General features: G+C 42.8%; 1 protein-coding gene across 1 annotated transcript; it reads right to left on the reverse strand.

Annotated features, from left to right (window-relative positions):
* Positions 1-934: 934 nt before the first annotated feature.
* Fcrlb (Fc receptor like B) lies at positions 935-8595 on the reverse strand. The gene is made up of 5 exons (XM_078027829.1): positions 8451-8595; positions 4770-5090; positions 2976-3242; positions 2073-2363; positions 935-1791 (listed from the first exon to the last, which is right to left on the reverse strand). Exons 1-5 carry the CDS (start codon positions 8593-8595, stop codon positions 1376-1378), a joined length of 1440 nt encoding a protein of 479 aa, XP_077883955.1. The 3' UTR covers positions 935-1375.
* Between the last annotated feature and the right edge of the window lie 8366 nt (positions 8596-16961).

Raw genomic sequence — 16961 nt, forward strand, 5'->3', positions numbered from 1 at the left:
CATGTCCCTGTGCCTTTGGATTCTCAGCCTATTTGCCCTACCCCTCAATCTGTCTCACATCTCCTCTTGGTGAATTCTTGCTCTTCTTTCAAGGTCCAGTTTCCTTCTCTGAATTCCTATGTTTTTTTTCCATAGGGCATTCATCACATTGCATTATAATTTGTGTGCACCTGCTTGCCTCCCTGGATAATTACAGTGACTTTGTAATAACAATATGGTGAAGAGTAATTTTAAGAATAATATGGTGAAAGTGTGAATGTTATTTTAATCATTCAGAAAGAAATGGAACATGGAATATGACTGAAAATCTTTAAAACACAAGTAAAGAATGGTGGAATACAGTTGTTACTGGTTCTCAGCTTTCACAGGTAAACTTAATTGAAGAAGTGTGTGGATCTAAAGAGAGTAAGAACTCTTTAGATCAAGTCATACCAGCTCTGCAGAGAATCCATGGCTACAGTAGACAGAGAAGCTGTGGAAATTAGACTTTCAGTGAGAAAACTCCTAAAATTGTAATTGAAATGACCTCCTTTTTCTCTTCCTTCATAAAGTCTCCACATAGGGTGGGATCTAGATCTGAACACATTTATATAGCTGTGTGTTAATGTTAAAATGGTTTTTAAAGAAGAAAAATGCTGCTAAAAATGCGGATTCAGCAATTTTGAGGATTTGTTTTAAAACTTTCTTCAAAGAGATGTCTCAATGCAAAAGATACCACTTGTTTAATTTTTCATTAAGATTAGTGTGGCCCACCTGCCTGGTGCTCCCAGAGCCCATCAGTGGCTGCATGGGGGCAATGGGTGTGCGTGAGGACAGGGGGTGCATCTAGGTGAACGTCGACCTTCATAACTTAGGAATGGAAAGCCCACACAAATAACTTTCCCACTCTGAAAGTAATTAGAACCCATAACTTTGAAGATATAAACACACCAGCAACAGGGCTGAAAGTCTTTAATATTAACAGAGAAGTAAAATAATTATGAATAATTCCATCTTAACCCCAAAATGTTCTAGTGTTTTTTAGTGACCTCAATGAATTTAATTACCAAAAAATGACTTATGCCGAAATACGTATGTTAGACTTAATATTAGCTAAGGATGACTAAGTTCACTCCAAAAGGAAACTACAATGAAGTAAAATAACATCTTCTACTTCTCAAACGGAATTCTGTGAGCAGGAACACATCAAAGACAATGCTTGTGGTTACCAGCTGCTGTGTGAGGTCGAAATCATCAACCACCACACTTTATACGGACTTCTTTTAAAACCACAGCAAAACAAAGGGACGCAGAGATAGCTCAGAAAGGTCTGCGCGCTAGGGGAGGTAGGAGAGATCTGAGAAAATGAACCTGGAGAGAAGAAGGTATCCGTAATTCAGCTCTCCACAGGAGTCGTCTCGGGGGTTCCCCGGCTCAAAGCAAAGTGGGAAGTGGGGGTTTTGGGTGTTCCCTTGAACTCTGGGAGGACTTGTGGCTCCTTCAATTCCAGAACCACCCGGCTCAAAAGGCCTTTGAGCAGCTGCATTTCTTGGAGCAAAAGGTCTACATTGGGTTTCAGAGCTCCAGCGGATTGTTCCAAGAGCGTCGGCGGAGCGCAGGCGGGTGACTCAACAGTGGGGGCGCTGCCTCCTGGGAACTGCAGCCCAGCTAAGGTGGCGTTTGGGACGGAGGTGACGGACTGGACCGATCTGGACACTGGGGGCTTTCTGAAGGAGAACGGCTTGTTACCTGGAGCGAAGGCTGCAGCTTGTGGGGCTGGAGCGGTGGTGGACGCCTGTTCCAGAGGGGAGCCTGTGAACACGACACACACCAAGTGATGTACGGCTGAAATCGTCAGCCCTGGGCGCAGGGGTCGGAGGAGAAACTTGGGACTGGCGAAGGGGAACGACGAGGACCTGAGTAGCAGCAAGGAAGAGAGGTGGCGCCGAGGTGAGAAAAACAGGACCAGGATGTGGAGATTGGAAGACAAGAGGCGGACAGGGGACGGAGAAAAGGCGACCCGTGAGTGCGCATTGGAGGAGGCTGAGCTGCAGCGGTGGGTGGGCCTGCCAGTAAGGAGGGCGATTACTCACCCGGCCCTGGGAGTTGTAGCCAAGGGCTTCGTTTCCGGACGCTGCGAGTGGCCGTAGCCGCCTCGCACCAGTACGCTTCAAGCTCTTCGACCTCGGGTTCTGGGACCGTGTACTCAGAGCCCCAGTCGAAGCGGCGAACAGCGCGACTGTACTTGTAGAAGGCGAACTGCAGTGGCGTGTTGCGCTTCTGTGGGTGCAGGCGCGTCTCGCAGCGCAGGACCACCCCGCGGTGCGCTGCGCCGCGGATCTCCTGAGGGCGCATAACCCTCAGCACTGGTGTCTGGAACAGCTCTGCAGAGAGGGCAGCCCAGAGGTGGAAAATGCATTTTGGGTTTCGACAGGAATGGAGCCCGGCAAGGGAGAAACCAAGATCAACCTGTCCATTCCGGGGGTCCCCTCCCCTCCCCTCCCACTGGACCTAGCGGACCCAGAGACCCAAGTGTAGCCTGTGTGTATACGTGGAGTGAGGGAGGAAAGATTTTTGAAAAGTGGGGCAGAGGATCCGAGTCTACGAAGGGTCTTAAAAGGTTAAAGGGAATCAGGACCAGACCAGATGCTTCAGGCCACCACCCAACTGCCACTCAGCTTGTATTCTCCAGCCTAGAAGTGGGAGCGCTACACCTGCCACACGGGGTGCTCGGAAGCTGAGCCCTCGTCCCAGTAGCTTAGCGCCCTGTACCACTGCCGCTGGCCTACTTGTTGGGACTGTGGGGTCCCCGAACAGAAGAAGCTGAGAATCAGGGAATGGGGAATGACACCAGCCTACAAGGTCTCTCATGCATTCAATCGTCTGTGGTCTGAGAAACCCACCAGTAGCAGCTGCTCTAACCCCGCCTCCACCTTTCCCTTCACTGTTCCTGTTCCAGAATTTCCTAGCGTTTCCGGACCCCAAGTCTCCCCTACCTTGCACGGTCACAGCCACCTTGGAGGAGAACATGGGCGCGCTCTCTACCGGGATGCGCATCGTGCCAGAACACTGGTAACGCCCACTGTCGCTCACACGCGCCTGCAACACTGTGTAGTTGGTGCTAGAGTGGAAATAGCGTACAGCCTGGTCGTCGTGGTAGTAGTGAAGCTTGTAGACCACCTTGTCGTACCAGCCGCGGCAGCGCATAACCAGCGGTTCGCCCTCGAACACCGCAGCATAGGGCACTTGCAGAATCAGCCAGTCTACAACGGACCAGCAGATAAGGTTTGCCTCACAGTAAATCCAGCCCTGCTGGTCTCCTCAGCTGCTTTCCTTTTCCTCCCCACCACCTCCTTCCCCCTTTCCTGAACCAGTTGGTCTTGCTGGGTGACAGTCTCAGAGCAGAAGGTTTAGTTAGAGTCGGGAGGAAGGAGAAAAAAACAGTTTCTCCTTAGGTACTAGGGAGGCAAAGATGTGCTTTCTTTGGGTCTAGCCCATCAGAATTAAGCTTAAAGTCTTTAAAATGACTTCAGGCCTTCCTAACCTGGTCCCCTGGTTCCTTCCTCAGCACCTACTTCAGTGTTCTTCTCTGTGGCATTTCTTATTTACCCTCCCCACGTTTCGCTCAACACAGGTTAAGTTCCAACCATACTGAACTGCTGAGAAAACTGGCTGTGCTCTGAACCCAGGGCCTTTGCATCTGCTATTTCCTCAGCCAGTAAGCCCCTCCTTCACAGATTTCAGTTGAGTCTTATTTGTCCTGTGTGTCTAGATTTAGACCTATATCCTGAAGAGCACTGCAGTAACACCCTAGGACAGCCTTAGGTATCTCCCAAAGCATCACATATTTATCCAATCACCATCAGCATCATAGCTAACAAATAATAGCCCTTAATAGCCCTAACATATACTACATGCCATTTTAGAATTCTGCGAGTAATAGCCACAATCCACCTGCCACTCTCAGTCTGTGAACTTCAAACCATTGTGTGTTGTAGTCAGTATATGCTTGTTTTCAAGTATAAGTGCTAATTTGAACATTAGGTGACACCCTTAAATTTTAAATATAAATTGTGACCCACCACGCTAAGATTTATATGATACTCCCTATGAAGTGGCCAATCCTGTATCTTAGTGAACAAATTATTATTCCTTTTCTTATCATATTTTGAAACCCTTCAAATATTTCCAGCCAATTTCTCAGTTGACTCCTTTGTGCATGTGTATACATGCCTCTAATTAAATTTTGATTAAGTGCACTGTTCAGTTGCTGTTTTTTCTTTAATAATATTTCATAATTCATTTTTAATGATCACAACAGTCAAAGAGACAGACATATTATTGTCCCTACATTACTGATATGAATACTGACATACAGAGAAGTATTACACTCCAGCTGAGACTAATTCCTCTTGTTGTGCTCAGACTGGCCAGGGACACTTACTTTTCCTGCTTTGATCTACTTTTTTCCTGCCCAGCCCCCCTGAGTTCTTCATCCAGTATCCTATGCCCTCAAAACTCTTGCTCTTCTGATCTGATCTGAGAAACAAACAGAAATATCGGTTTCACACTGTGGCAGAAGGTTAAGGGGGAACTTTGAGCCAGGCAAACCTTACTTCATCTCTCCCACAGCACTGCACAGACTCCTGCCTACTCCAGAGACTCAAGTAGTCCTCAGTGTGACCCTCTTTTCCTGCCTCTTGGGAATGGACAAGTGAGCTCCCCCATAGGAAGGCCAATATCACCAGAGGAGGTCCATGTGCTCTCTCCCCTCTGCTCAGACCACTCACCATTAGATACAGAGAGATGAATGGGGTCACTGACAGGTGCTCCCCGCGTCTGGCACCGATATATTCCTGGTGTCTGTACCTCGATGCTCTTCTTATGGGAGGGCAGAAGAAGGTGGCCCAAATACCAGAGAGTGTTGATAGGCCGGAGCTCCAGGAGCACAGGGTGGTATCCATCACATCGCAAGGTTACCCGCTCCCCCTTGAAGATGGTGGTCCAAGGTGGGTGTAGAGACAATATGGGCTTCTCCAGTGTAGCTGGGGATGTGTGGGAAGGGGCACCACAGGAAAGAGAAACAAGGTGAGGTACATCAAAGATGTGTCCTGAGGTTGGGAAATTTTAGAAAACCCTAGTTTCCAGGACCCAGTTCACATACTAACCCACCCCACAGGAAGGGAGACCACACTCATTGGGCTACAAACCAACAGTTCATCAATCAGCACCCATTTCTACAAGCAAACTTGGTCAAGGATTGAAGAAGAGTGAAAAGAGATACTATTTCAGAACAGCCAAAAAGTGGGGAGTTTACCCAAGCAGATTACCTAGGGAGATTGGAGTGGAAGTTTTAGAAAATTGGGTTGAGGGATGCATTCAGACTCACCAGCTTGCCCACTGCTTTGAACTGCAAAACAAAAAAGAAGGAAAGAGGGAAGTGTTGGAGATGAGAGGAAGGAAAGATTCTTGACCAAAGGAAAGATCAAAGGTCTCAAAGCAGGTTTTTCTTCTGTCCCCAGTTACCCCAGCATTGCAAAAGCTCCCTCCTCTCTTCTTCAAAAATAGATAATGAACACTTGAAATCTGAGGATTGAATGACCACTTCCCCTTTCCCACACATCCTGCCCCAAACTATTCTCTACCACCCAAAGCCCTTCTGGTGCTCATTTGAAAACTTACCTAGGAGAAAGAGGGCTGTTAGTGCCCACATGGTGTGTCTGCTTGCAGCAGCTGCAGAAGGATGGAAATGTGCTGGCATGGTTTATGGGTAGAAAGAGAAAAGGTGGCAGTGGCTGACCTCTGAGTACTAGGAGACACTGCTGTTTTTCCCACCCATTCCTAGATCCCGAAGATGGTAGACTAAAAAGAGCAGGAGACAGAATATGAATATGTTACCTTCTACCCTCAAGTATCCCAAACATCAAGTGTTGTCTGTCCCATCCACTACCTTGATACCTAGCCTTCCCAGCTTAGGCCAACCCTGACTTCTGTAGAGAGGGCATGCAGAACTTAGGCCTTCTATAGCACAAGAGAGTCTCATAGAACGCCAGGCTCCTGCAGGTAACCCTGACATCTTCAGGCTCCAATCAACATTCCACTATGTTCCACTCCCTCCCCACCAGCCAACCCTATAATCCTCAATTGAGAAAAACACATCCTCTTGTCCACAAGGTCCACTAGGGCTTTTTATGCTCCCTCCCAGATGTCAGACATTGGTACAGGTCTAGAGAGGTCAATGTTGGGTCTCCTGCACCAGAATTGACATTCTCCCATAAATGAGTAGATTCATTGACCACCCTCCCATGCCCCTGCCATCTGATTCTCCAGAGACAGGAGTATAATGTGTTTTCCCTCTCTCTCTTCCTGAAAAGAAAGAAATTAGAAAACTTTCAGAAATTAGAAAACTCTTCTTTCCTGCTCACCTTAATGACCTCACCTTGTAGCAACTCCTCCCTCCCTCCCTCCCTCCTCTCTTCCTTCCTTCCTTCCTTCCTTCCTTCCTTCCTTCCTTCCTTCCTTCCTTCCTTCCTTCCTTCCTTCCTTCCTTCCTTCCTTCCTTCCTTCCTTCCTTCCTTCCACTGGGCCCTGCAACCCCTCCCCAACCACGTCTCAGTCCCAGGACTCCTGACCTGCAGTAGAGAAGTCACTGCACCAGACCTTCGGAAGTTTCTCAGATCCAACCTCCTGGCTCTACTTCTTGTGCTCTCTGAGCCATGTGACCATATCTGAGCAATGGGGAACCTGAATTTTCATGTAAATACTTAATGAAGTTTCCAACCTGATAGTATATCTGCTTAGAATCTCTCTTGCCCTCATCTATGGCTGTTTAAAAGAGAGGCACCTCCTTCTCTTGGAACTCTGGCAGAAAGGAGATCAGTTATCAGACACTGTCAACTTGTTAAGATAGCATCCTCCTTCTTTTTTCTCTTTATTTATATTGGTATATTATAATTATATAGTGGTGGGACTTGTTGTTACATACTGGTACATGAACATAACTCATCCTCCTCTTTTGTTAATGCCCAAAATTCCACTCTGAAAATTCCTTCAAAATTTTTGCTCAATGTGTCATTCCTTGGGCTGGGGATGTGGCTCAAGTGGTAGCGCGCTCGCCTGGCATGCGTGCGGCCCGGGTTCGATCCTCAGCACCACATACCAACAAAGATGTTGTGTCCGCCGAGAACTAAAAAATAAATATTAAAAATTCTCTATCTCTGTCTCTCCTCTCTCACTCTCTCTTTAAAAAAAAATGTGTCATTCCTTGTTAAAAATGCAAATACATCTTTGGGTGTGGTCATTTAAATTATGCTGGCCACTTCATATCCTGTTTTGAGAGCAAGTTTTGATAAAAAAAAAAAAGATAGTCATGTATGTCTGAAAAGTAGAGAAGTATTGGATAAGGTTCTCAGGAATAGGGCAGGGAGATAAAAATAGATACTAGGAGCAGAGATGATCAACTGTCTACTATGAGTGCCCGGGCTAGGCAATGCTTCTGTGCTTCCCTGCACCCTGCCTGGCTCTTCATCTTGGGACCAGTATGGGGGCTCCTCACATCATCCACACTGCCTATACAGAGGTCTGGCTTCTGCCAACAGGCCATTCCCTGCATGATAAGAATGCATTGCAGCTGGCCATGGTGCAGTAGCACATGCTTATGATCCCAGCAACTCAGGAGACTGAGGCAGAAGGATCACAAGTTCAAGGCCAGTGAAGTTAGCAAGACCAAGTCTCAAATAAAACAAAAGAAATTTTTTTTAAAAGAGTTAGGAATGTAACTGGGTTCAATTAATTTAAAAAAAATAATAAAAATTTTTAAAATGTAAATCACCTGTCAGTTATCCTCTTGGTTTGTACAGTGGACTCTAATTTGGCTCCTCATCACCTAGAGCACAGGTCTTAGTCCTTTTCCTGAATTCCAGAAGAAACCTGTCTACATCCAAAATTTATGTGCTATGTAGTCTTTCCTGGAAAACTCAGAAATCAACTGTAGAATTCATATCATACAGGACTCAAAATTTGACTCAAAAAAATATCCTGCTCATCTGAACTTTCATATGAGCATGCATAGATATGGCACAGTGGGTCTCAGCATCAGATGTATCCACAGGACACAAATTAATTAACAACAACAACAACAAAACCAACCCCAGTAAACTGTAAATGGTTTGAAGAGAAAGAGGTGGAATGAAAGGAGGGGAAGTGGGATGGTGGGGGAGAAGGGCTGGGGATTGAATTGCAGCAGGTTGAGTTCCATACATTTGTGATAATATCAGGGTGTATCCTGCTGTTGTATGTAACTAAAGAGAATTTAAAAAAACAAATTAATAGGACATTATCACCCTATGACTACACGGCTGCTGTGATTCTATATCATGTACAACCAAAAGAATGAGAAATTATACTACATTTATGTATGATGTGTCAAAGTACATTCTATCATCATGTATAACTAATTAGAACAAAAGCACCCGGAGGCGGCATCCTTTCCCTAAGTCCCACCCGCAGGTGGTGGGCGCAGTGACAAGAGCACCTAGGCAAACAGTCCAATGGGGCTTGGGGAACCGTTTGGGAGATGCGTTCTTCCAAGGCCCGCCTCTTCCCGCAGGACCCCATGTCGGTGCAGGACCGGGTGAGGGGGACATGGACTGGGTTTCTTGCTTGAGGAAAGCTGTTAGGCTTCCTGAACAGGTTGGTAGTGTGGAATAGAGGATGAGGAGGCAACTTCTGAGCAGAGTGTTTCTGTAAGAGGGAGTGTCACAGATTAAGACTCCCAAGTCAGTTCTATCTCTCCAAGACACCAACCTCTGTGAGATGTGTGGCCTTATCTTAAAAGTCACCCTTCACTTGGCTGAGCATAAGGAAGCACACCACAAGTAGAAAATGTGCATGTGTTGAGCATGTGAGAAACAATTCTATTTCAGTACAAATTATCAGCACAAGAATCAGCATATTGGAGAGAAGCCATTCAGAAGTGATATGGACAGAACCTCATTTGTGAAGAGCTAAAAAATTCCATGAACCAGAAAGGCCTTTATATGCAGAGAGGTTGGAAGTGATTTCCGGACAAGGTTAGAATTTCTCCATCAACAGTCTTCTTCTTCCTGTGGAAAAGTCAAATAGCAATACATTCTATCGTCATGTATGTATAAGTAATTAGAACAAATTAAAAAAATTTTTTTAAATGAGCTGCCTCTCACAGGGGAAAGCTCATTGTAACTGGGAAGAATGTGATGAAGTGTTCATCCCCAAACACACACTTGTTCAGCATTAGAGAGCCCTCACTAGAGAAGGATGTTACATGTGCAGAGAGTATGGGAAATCCTTTACCCACAGCTCCAGTCTCTTTAAACACCAGAGTACACACTGGAGAAAGACCTTATAAGTGCTCCGAGTGTGGCAAGTCCTTTAGCCAAAGCTCTAACCTCTTTTAACATTGGAGAGTTCACACTGGAGAAAGGCCTTATAAGGGCTGTGAATGCAGTAAATCCTTTAGCCAGAGCTACAGCCTCAATAACCATTGGAAAGTTCACCCTGGAGAGAGGCCTTTTGAGTGTGGGGAATGTGGGAAATCTTTATCCAAAGATCCATCCTGATCTAACATCACAGAATTCACACGGGACACAGGCTTTTTAAGTGTAGTGAATGTGGGAAATTCTTTAGCCAGAGCTCTGCACTCCTGCAACCGCATAGTATCCACACTGGAGAAAGGCCTTATGAGTGTGGGAAATTCTTTACCTACAACTCCAGTGTTCTAAACCACCAGAACATTCACACTGGATGAAGGCCTTATCAGTGCAGTGAACGTAGGAAATCCTTTAGTATTACTGCAGCCTTATTCTACACCTGAGAGTTCACACTGGAGAAAGGTCTTATGGGTGCAGTGAAAGTGGGAAATCCTTTAGCCAAAGGTCTGCATCCCTTAAACACCACACTGAAGAAAGGCCCTATGAGTACAGCAAATGTGCACTCCAACTTCAGTGACCATAGGAGAGTTCATACTGGAGAAAGGCCTTAGAGGGTCTTTAGTGTAGAAAATCTTAGCAAAAGCTCTGGCCTCACTCAACATCAGATTTCACACTGGAGTAGGGCCTTATAAATGTGTTGAATATGAGAAAGCTACCAGCCAAATACTTTTCCTCAGGTACCACAAAGTTCACATGGGGAAGACACCCTAATATCCTGGAAGTGGGTGCTTTTTTGTTTAATGCAATGACACTGGAGGAGATCCCTTAGATAGGCGCCATTTGCCTGAACTGAACCTGATTCATTCACACGTCCACATTAATTCCAGGTGTGGGGGAAGCTTGAAGCTTTGTGCTGTATTTCTAAACCTGTCCAGGGCCTTTGCCCAAGCTTTAGTCACCTCCAATACTATAACTGAAGCCATGTGGCCTCCATCACCTGCCAGGCACCCACAGTGTGTGTTGGTAATCCTTTTGCATAGGGAAGTGGTTAGTCTTTGCTTTCCCATCCCAGAGAAGGATTTGTGAGATGACAGCATTCACTCCCAAAGTGTTAAGGTCTCGGTCTGACTCAGGTTTGGCCCCAAAGACCTGGTCTGAGTCCTGCTTGTGAATTAAAAGAATTAAAAGATGGACTACGTTTTCCAGGGATATTGTTTGTCTTTCATGACCAGTGATGGAGTTTCGTGGCCTTTATCTGACCAACCTGAGAAAAGTCTGCCTCTTGTTTCTCTGCTTTGTGTGATGATAAATTTCTTTAAAGAAAAAGAAAGAAAGAAAGAAAAGAAAACTATCTTGCCCAACATTTATTTATTTCTTCCTTTTTTTTTTTTGACATGGGGGATTGAATTTAAGGGTGTTTTACCACTGAGCACATCCCCAGTCTATTGTTGTTGTTGTTTTTATTATTATTATTATTATTATTTTGAGTCAGAGTCTTTCTAAGTTGTAGAGGTTGGCCTTGAATTTGCATTCCTCTTGCCTCCATCCTCCTGCCTCAGTTTCTGGAGTTGCTGGTTTTACAGGCATGCACCACACACCAGGTTCCTGCCCAACATTTCTGCCCAGCTATCAGATGGAATATTCAAATGTATTAATCCACTCCATCAAATGGATTAATCCATGGATGAGGCCAGAGTCCTCATGGTCCAATCCCTTCCCAAAAGTACCACCTCTGCTTCAACAGGTGAGCTTTCAAGGGTATTCAAGATCCAAACCATAACAATAGTATTGTATTCTAAATATACCATTTTATCTTTTACTTTTAAAAATCAGTTCCATGTATTTAAGATTCAGACATTTTTCTCTATTTGCATCTTGTTTATTGCTTCTGACTGCCCCAGTATTCCACAATGTTTCCATTACATTGGACCTGTCCATTACCCTAAAGCCCTGATTGCTAATCAACCCTGAGCTACCATAAACAATGCCACATTGAACTTCTTGGTTCATATTGTGAGGACTGAATGAACCAGTTCACATAACTGGATTAGAACAGGGTAGCACCTAGAAGGCCACCGCTAAATTAGTGCTGATGAGGCTATGATTGATGCTCCCTGCAGAACAGCTGATATGTTTTCATGGGATTTATAACTGGGAGTGAGACTGTAGTGTTATGATCATGAATTTCATGCACACTCCAAAAGCAGATCTAATGTATTGGCAAATCCTGATGATTCTATCTTCTACATATCTTTCCTTGTAGTTATTTTTTCACCAAGTATCCAGAGAGATATTTTAAAAATGTAAACCATATTGTGTTACTGTCCCTCAAAAATCCCTCAAAGGTGCACTGACAATAAAACCCAAATATTTACTCGTGGTCTATAAGGCCCTACAGACTGGGCCTTTACTTGACCCTTGACATTATTTCCTCTGACTTTCTGCCTCACTCTGGTCAAGTCACACAGTGTTGTTTATAATGGCTCATAGAAAATTCCACACTTAGTTTTGCTCTGGTGCTTCGCTTGCTGTTCTTTCTGCCTGAAAGATTCTTATCCTCCCAGATCACTGCAAGTTTCACTTCCTCACTTCACTCAAATACTACCTCCTCAGAGAGGTAGTCACTAATCACATAATCTAAAATAGTGTCCCCTCATCATTACTCTCTGGCTCTGCATATTGTTTTATTTCTTTTCATAGCATCTATTATCCCTACCATTGTATCTTTTTGTGGTAGATTTTCCTCCATTGGAAGGTAAACCCCATGAAGGCAGGAATTTCTTTTTCTTGTTCCTTGCTATATCACTGTTTCAATCAGCCTCTTCACTGCTGTAACTAAAATACCTGCCAAAAACAATTTTAGAGAAGGAAGTTTATTTGGGGGCTCAGAGTTTCAGAGGTCTTACTTTATAGACAGCAGACTCCATTCCTGGGGGCTCTAGGAAGAACATCATAGTGGAAGCATGTGGTGGAGGGGAGCAGCTCACATGATGACAAAGCAGCAAAGAGACTCCACTCACCATGCCCCAAAGGCATGCCCCCAGTGATCCACCTCCTTCAGCCATACCCTATCGACTTTAGGTTACCACTCAGTTAATCCCATTAAGGGATTAATTCAGTGATTAGGTTAAGGCTCTCATAACCCAATCATTTCTCCTCTAAGCCTTCTTGCATTGTCTCACACATGAGCTTTTGGGGGATACTGCACATCCAAACCATAACAATCACTTAGAATAGTGACAGCACATAGCATGCACTGAGTAAGTGTTTGTGGGCCAAAGAAAGAAAGACTGAATACTGTGATATTATTCTCAAAGTATTTTTATTAGTGCATACTCATGTTAATGGCTCCCAACATTCCTACTCCTTCTTGTCATCAACATTTGGTATATATGTATGTCGTATGTATGTTTATATGTATTTTTGCAGTGCTGGATTGAACCCAGGGACACTCTACCATTGAGCTATATCCCCAGCTCCCTCCCCACTTTTCTAAAATTTTGTGACAGGGTCTCACTAAGTTGCCCAGGCTGGCCTTGAACTTGTCACAATCCTGCCTCAACCTCCTGTGTAGGGGGAATTATAAGCATGTGTTCCTTGTGCCAGGCAACATCTGGTATTTCCTAACTTTGTAACTTTGCCAAACAAGTTTTTATTTTTCCAAATAAAGGTGTTTTTAAAATTGTTATTCTTAAATATAAGCTTTTGAATAAGAGAAAGGCATTTCAAATACCAATGAAATATAAAGGCCTATTTTAGACTAGAGAGCAGAACATTTCTTTAAATTGAAAACCTTTACCTTTATGAAAAATTCACACATGGTGAGTGAAAACTAGCAGTGTTTGCCAGAAGGAGCTCTTTCAGGAAGACAGCATTCTATACTTCCATATTCCTAAGAATTCCCACTTGTTCACTCTAAAAGGGGAGAGTTCGCACCAAAAAAGGAAGAAAAATTTTAAGGAGCCAAAGCAAGGATAAGCCCTGTCCCAATTCACACACTGTTTAAATTCCCCTTGTGATTCTAGCAGGTCATTTTGTTTCTTCCTAGTCCTCATCTAAGTTGTAACTGAATCTAAGTTTTCTATGCTGGACTGCTGGGTGGGGCAGAAGGAGCTTTCTGAAAGAATGAAGGAAATGAAGGAAAGAACTACTCCACATTGTAAGTAATAAACTTAGCTTTCTATTCCCTCTAAGAGAAAGCCAAGGTAGAAACATAAAGTGAATTGAATAATATATAACATATATGTATGCATATATATCCACATATATAAAATTTTGACATATATTTATATTCAAATATATTTAATATTTATGTTTATATTTATATTTAAATGTATATTTGTATATTCACATATATTATTTATATATAACAGATTTTTTAATATATTTTTTGTTTATGTATTTGTATATAAACATATACTTATACATAAATATATCATATATATATTTATTTCTCTTTTTAAGGAGCCCTCAATGCCTATCAGAGAAGAGGAAAAAAATTAATAATCTATATCTGCCTATGTGCTCTTCCTCATTATCTCCCCAATCTACTCCTCAGAGATAACTACTATTCTGACTTTGGTGTTTTAATTTCTTGTGTGCCTTTTTGTTTTTGTTTTTCAAAAGTTTTATCATATGTATGTATGTGAATACTTAAACAATATGTTCCTTTGTTTTACCTGTTTTTAAACATTGTATAAAGGATCTTCTACTGCATGTTTGTTTTTATCACCTGGTGTTTATATTCTTTTTTTTTTTAAGAGAGAGAAGAGAGAGAGAATTTTTTAATATTTATTTTTCAGTTTTCAGCAGACACAACTTCTTTATTTTATTTTATGTGGTGCTGAGGATTGAACCTAGCGCCCCGCGTGTGCCGGGTGAGCGCATTACCGCTTGAGCCACATCCCCAGCCCCTGGTGTTTATATTCTTGAGATTCTTTTATGTTGCTGCATTATAGGTATGGTTTTTTCATTTTTACTGCTACATAGCATTCCATTCTGTGAAAATAGCACAACTTGTTCATTTTACTATTGGTGGACATCTGAGTTGACTCCAAAATTTTGCTTTTTCAAATAGTACTCTTCGAACATTATGATACCTGACTTCTGATACATATATGCTAAAATTTCTCTTGGGGATATACACCTAGGCATGGAATGCCAGGTGATAAGCTATGCAAATATTTAACTTTACTGGATATCAGATGTTATGTGACACAGTCTGAAATATGTTTGACCTCTGTACCTGGGTCCTGACAATTCCTAAAACCCCAAGAAAGTCCTAAGTGTTACAGGTGAGAGGAACATCTTTTCTTATTTATAAGAAAAAAACTGTTGTGGAATTTATGCATATGAGGCAACTCCTGGGAAGATGGGGGTGGTTGCCAAAGAAACCAACCCTGTTATTAGAGGCTGAGAATTTTCAGCCCTACCCTCTGACCTCCAGGAAAAGAGAGGAACTGGAGATTGATCTAATCACCAACCAGTGAAGACAAAGAGATGCTGGGAGTGTGGTGCACCCAGAGAGGGTGAAGAAACTCTGCATACACCTTCCCTCACGTGTTTCCCTAAATATCTTCCACTGGTTGTTAAGTTAACATGCACAGTTGGATGAGGAACACAGAAGTGAAACTCATCTCAGCCAGCTGCATGCATTCCTCCCCCGCCCCACTGAACTGATAGTTTTTATTATCTGTAAGTGAATTCTCTATTTAACATGAACTTACAGAATGCATTCATAAAAATGGGATCATTAACTGAAAACAACTCCTTGTAGAATGATCATGACATAGTATATTTTTGGAAATATACCCAGCACAGTATTGGCAGTCGAATTTCCTTTTTTTTTTTTTTTTTTCCTGATACCAGATATTGAACCCAGGGGCACTTAACCACTGTGCCACTTCCCTAGCCCTTTTTTTGTATTTTATTTAGAGACAGGTTCTCTCTGAGCTGCTAAGTACTTTGCTAAGTTGCTGAGTCTGGCTTTGAACTTGTGATCCTCCTGCCTCAAACTTCCAAGTCACTGGGATTACAATGATTGTGTGTGACACAGTCACAACTGTGTCACAACCTTTGCCTAGCTCCCATTTCTTTTTTACATCTGCCAAAGTCATGATATGTCTCTGGTCATTTCTTGGAACTCTTACTCACACAATTGTTAATCAGCCCTCTCAGACTGTAGTGGTATTATGAACTTCCACCAATTCCCCATTGCCTTCTGATCCTTCCCCTTGGAAATGCTAAGAACCACCATAAATCTATGTTAGAATTAGAATAATTCTATTCCTTCATTTTTCTGTGGCATATCTAGAAGGATCATGTGCACATATTTTGTAAATTGTTGTAGGTTAAAACTGTACAGAATAAACGGCACAAAGAAAGGCTACAGTGAAAACTTCATACCACTTAATTCAGATAGAACATCCATTGGCAGAGGCCATTATAACATGGTATGCTAATTCATTGACCAAATGTTACTGTAGAGTCTGCCAGGCTAGCTCTCATTGGTTGAGAATGTAAATAGTAGTCCAATAATAGAAAAACATATTATGATGGTACCAAAGATTCATACATACTTTTAAAAAGTATTTCAGAGACAGCTGAACACTATGGCACATGCCTGTAATCCCAGTCACTTGGGAGGCTGAAACAGGAGGATCACAAATTTAAGGTCAGCCTTAGCAACTTAGTGAAGCCCTATCTCAAAATAAGTAAATAGGATGGGAGATGTGGCTTAGTGGTAAAGTGCCTCTAGGTCCAATCCCCAGTACCAAATTAAAACAATTGATAATCTGGCAATGTAATATAATGTTATGCTTGATCATATATTTCTGAGCTCCAAAGATTCTGTGGGAAAATTCAATATACCCTATTCTAATTGTATTATGACTATCAGTATTACTGCCCCTCCATTCCAAAGTCTAATTCCTCTGTAGACAGAAACACTGCCTTGATTCTTCTTCTTCTTCTTCTTCTTTTTTTTTTTTTTTTTTTTTTTTTTGGTACTGGGGATTGAACCCAGGGATGCTGTGTCACATCCCCAGGCCTTTGTTTTTTATGTTGAGAGGGGCTTGCTAAATTGCAGAGGCTGGCTTTGAACTTGTAATCCTCCTGCTTCAGCTCCTCAAGTTGCTAGGATTACAAGTATGGGTCACTGTGCTCCATCTGAGTTTTTTTTTTTTTTTTTTTTTTGTTGTTGTTTAGTTGCCTTTATTTTATTTATTTTCATGTGGTGCTGAGGATTGAACCTAGAGCCTCACACGTGCTAGGTGAGCACTCTACCACTGAGCCACAACCCCAGCCCTCCCATCTGAGTATTCTTGACATAGTATAAATTCAGGCATATAACAGAGGCCAAGGTTTTAGTTTGATTGAGATGTTAAAATAAAATACAATAAACAGAGTAGTTTATAAACAACAGAAATTTATTCTCACAATTCTGGAGGCTGGGAAATCCAAGCTTAAAGCAAGCAAACGGATTCAGCAACTGGCAAGGGCTCTATATATATATATTTAGTTATCAATGGATCTTTGTTTCATTTATTTATATGTGGCACTGAGGATCCAGCCCAG

This window comes from Ictidomys tridecemlineatus, chromosome 11 (genome assembly GCF_052094955.1).
Source record: "Ictidomys tridecemlineatus isolate mIctTri1 chromosome 11, mIctTri1.hap1, whole genome shotgun sequence".
In the NCBI taxonomy this organism is placed as follows: Eukaryota; Metazoa; Chordata; class Mammalia; order Rodentia; family Sciuridae; genus Ictidomys; species Ictidomys tridecemlineatus.

Coding starts and splice junctions, on each gene's coding strand:
- Fcrlb (XM_078027829.1), bottom strand. CDS start 8,595: ATGGGGTCCTGCGGGAAGAGGCGGGCCTTGGAAGAACGCATCTCCCAA. Junction 3,243..4,769: donor TCATCTCTCTGTATCTAATG/GTGAGTGGTCTG, acceptor GGTCCGTTGTAG/ACTGGCTGATTCTGCAAGTG. Junction 2,364..2,975: donor GGTGGCTGTGACCGTGCAAG/GTAGGGGAGACT, acceptor CCCTCTCTGCAG/AGCTGTTCCAGACACCAGTG.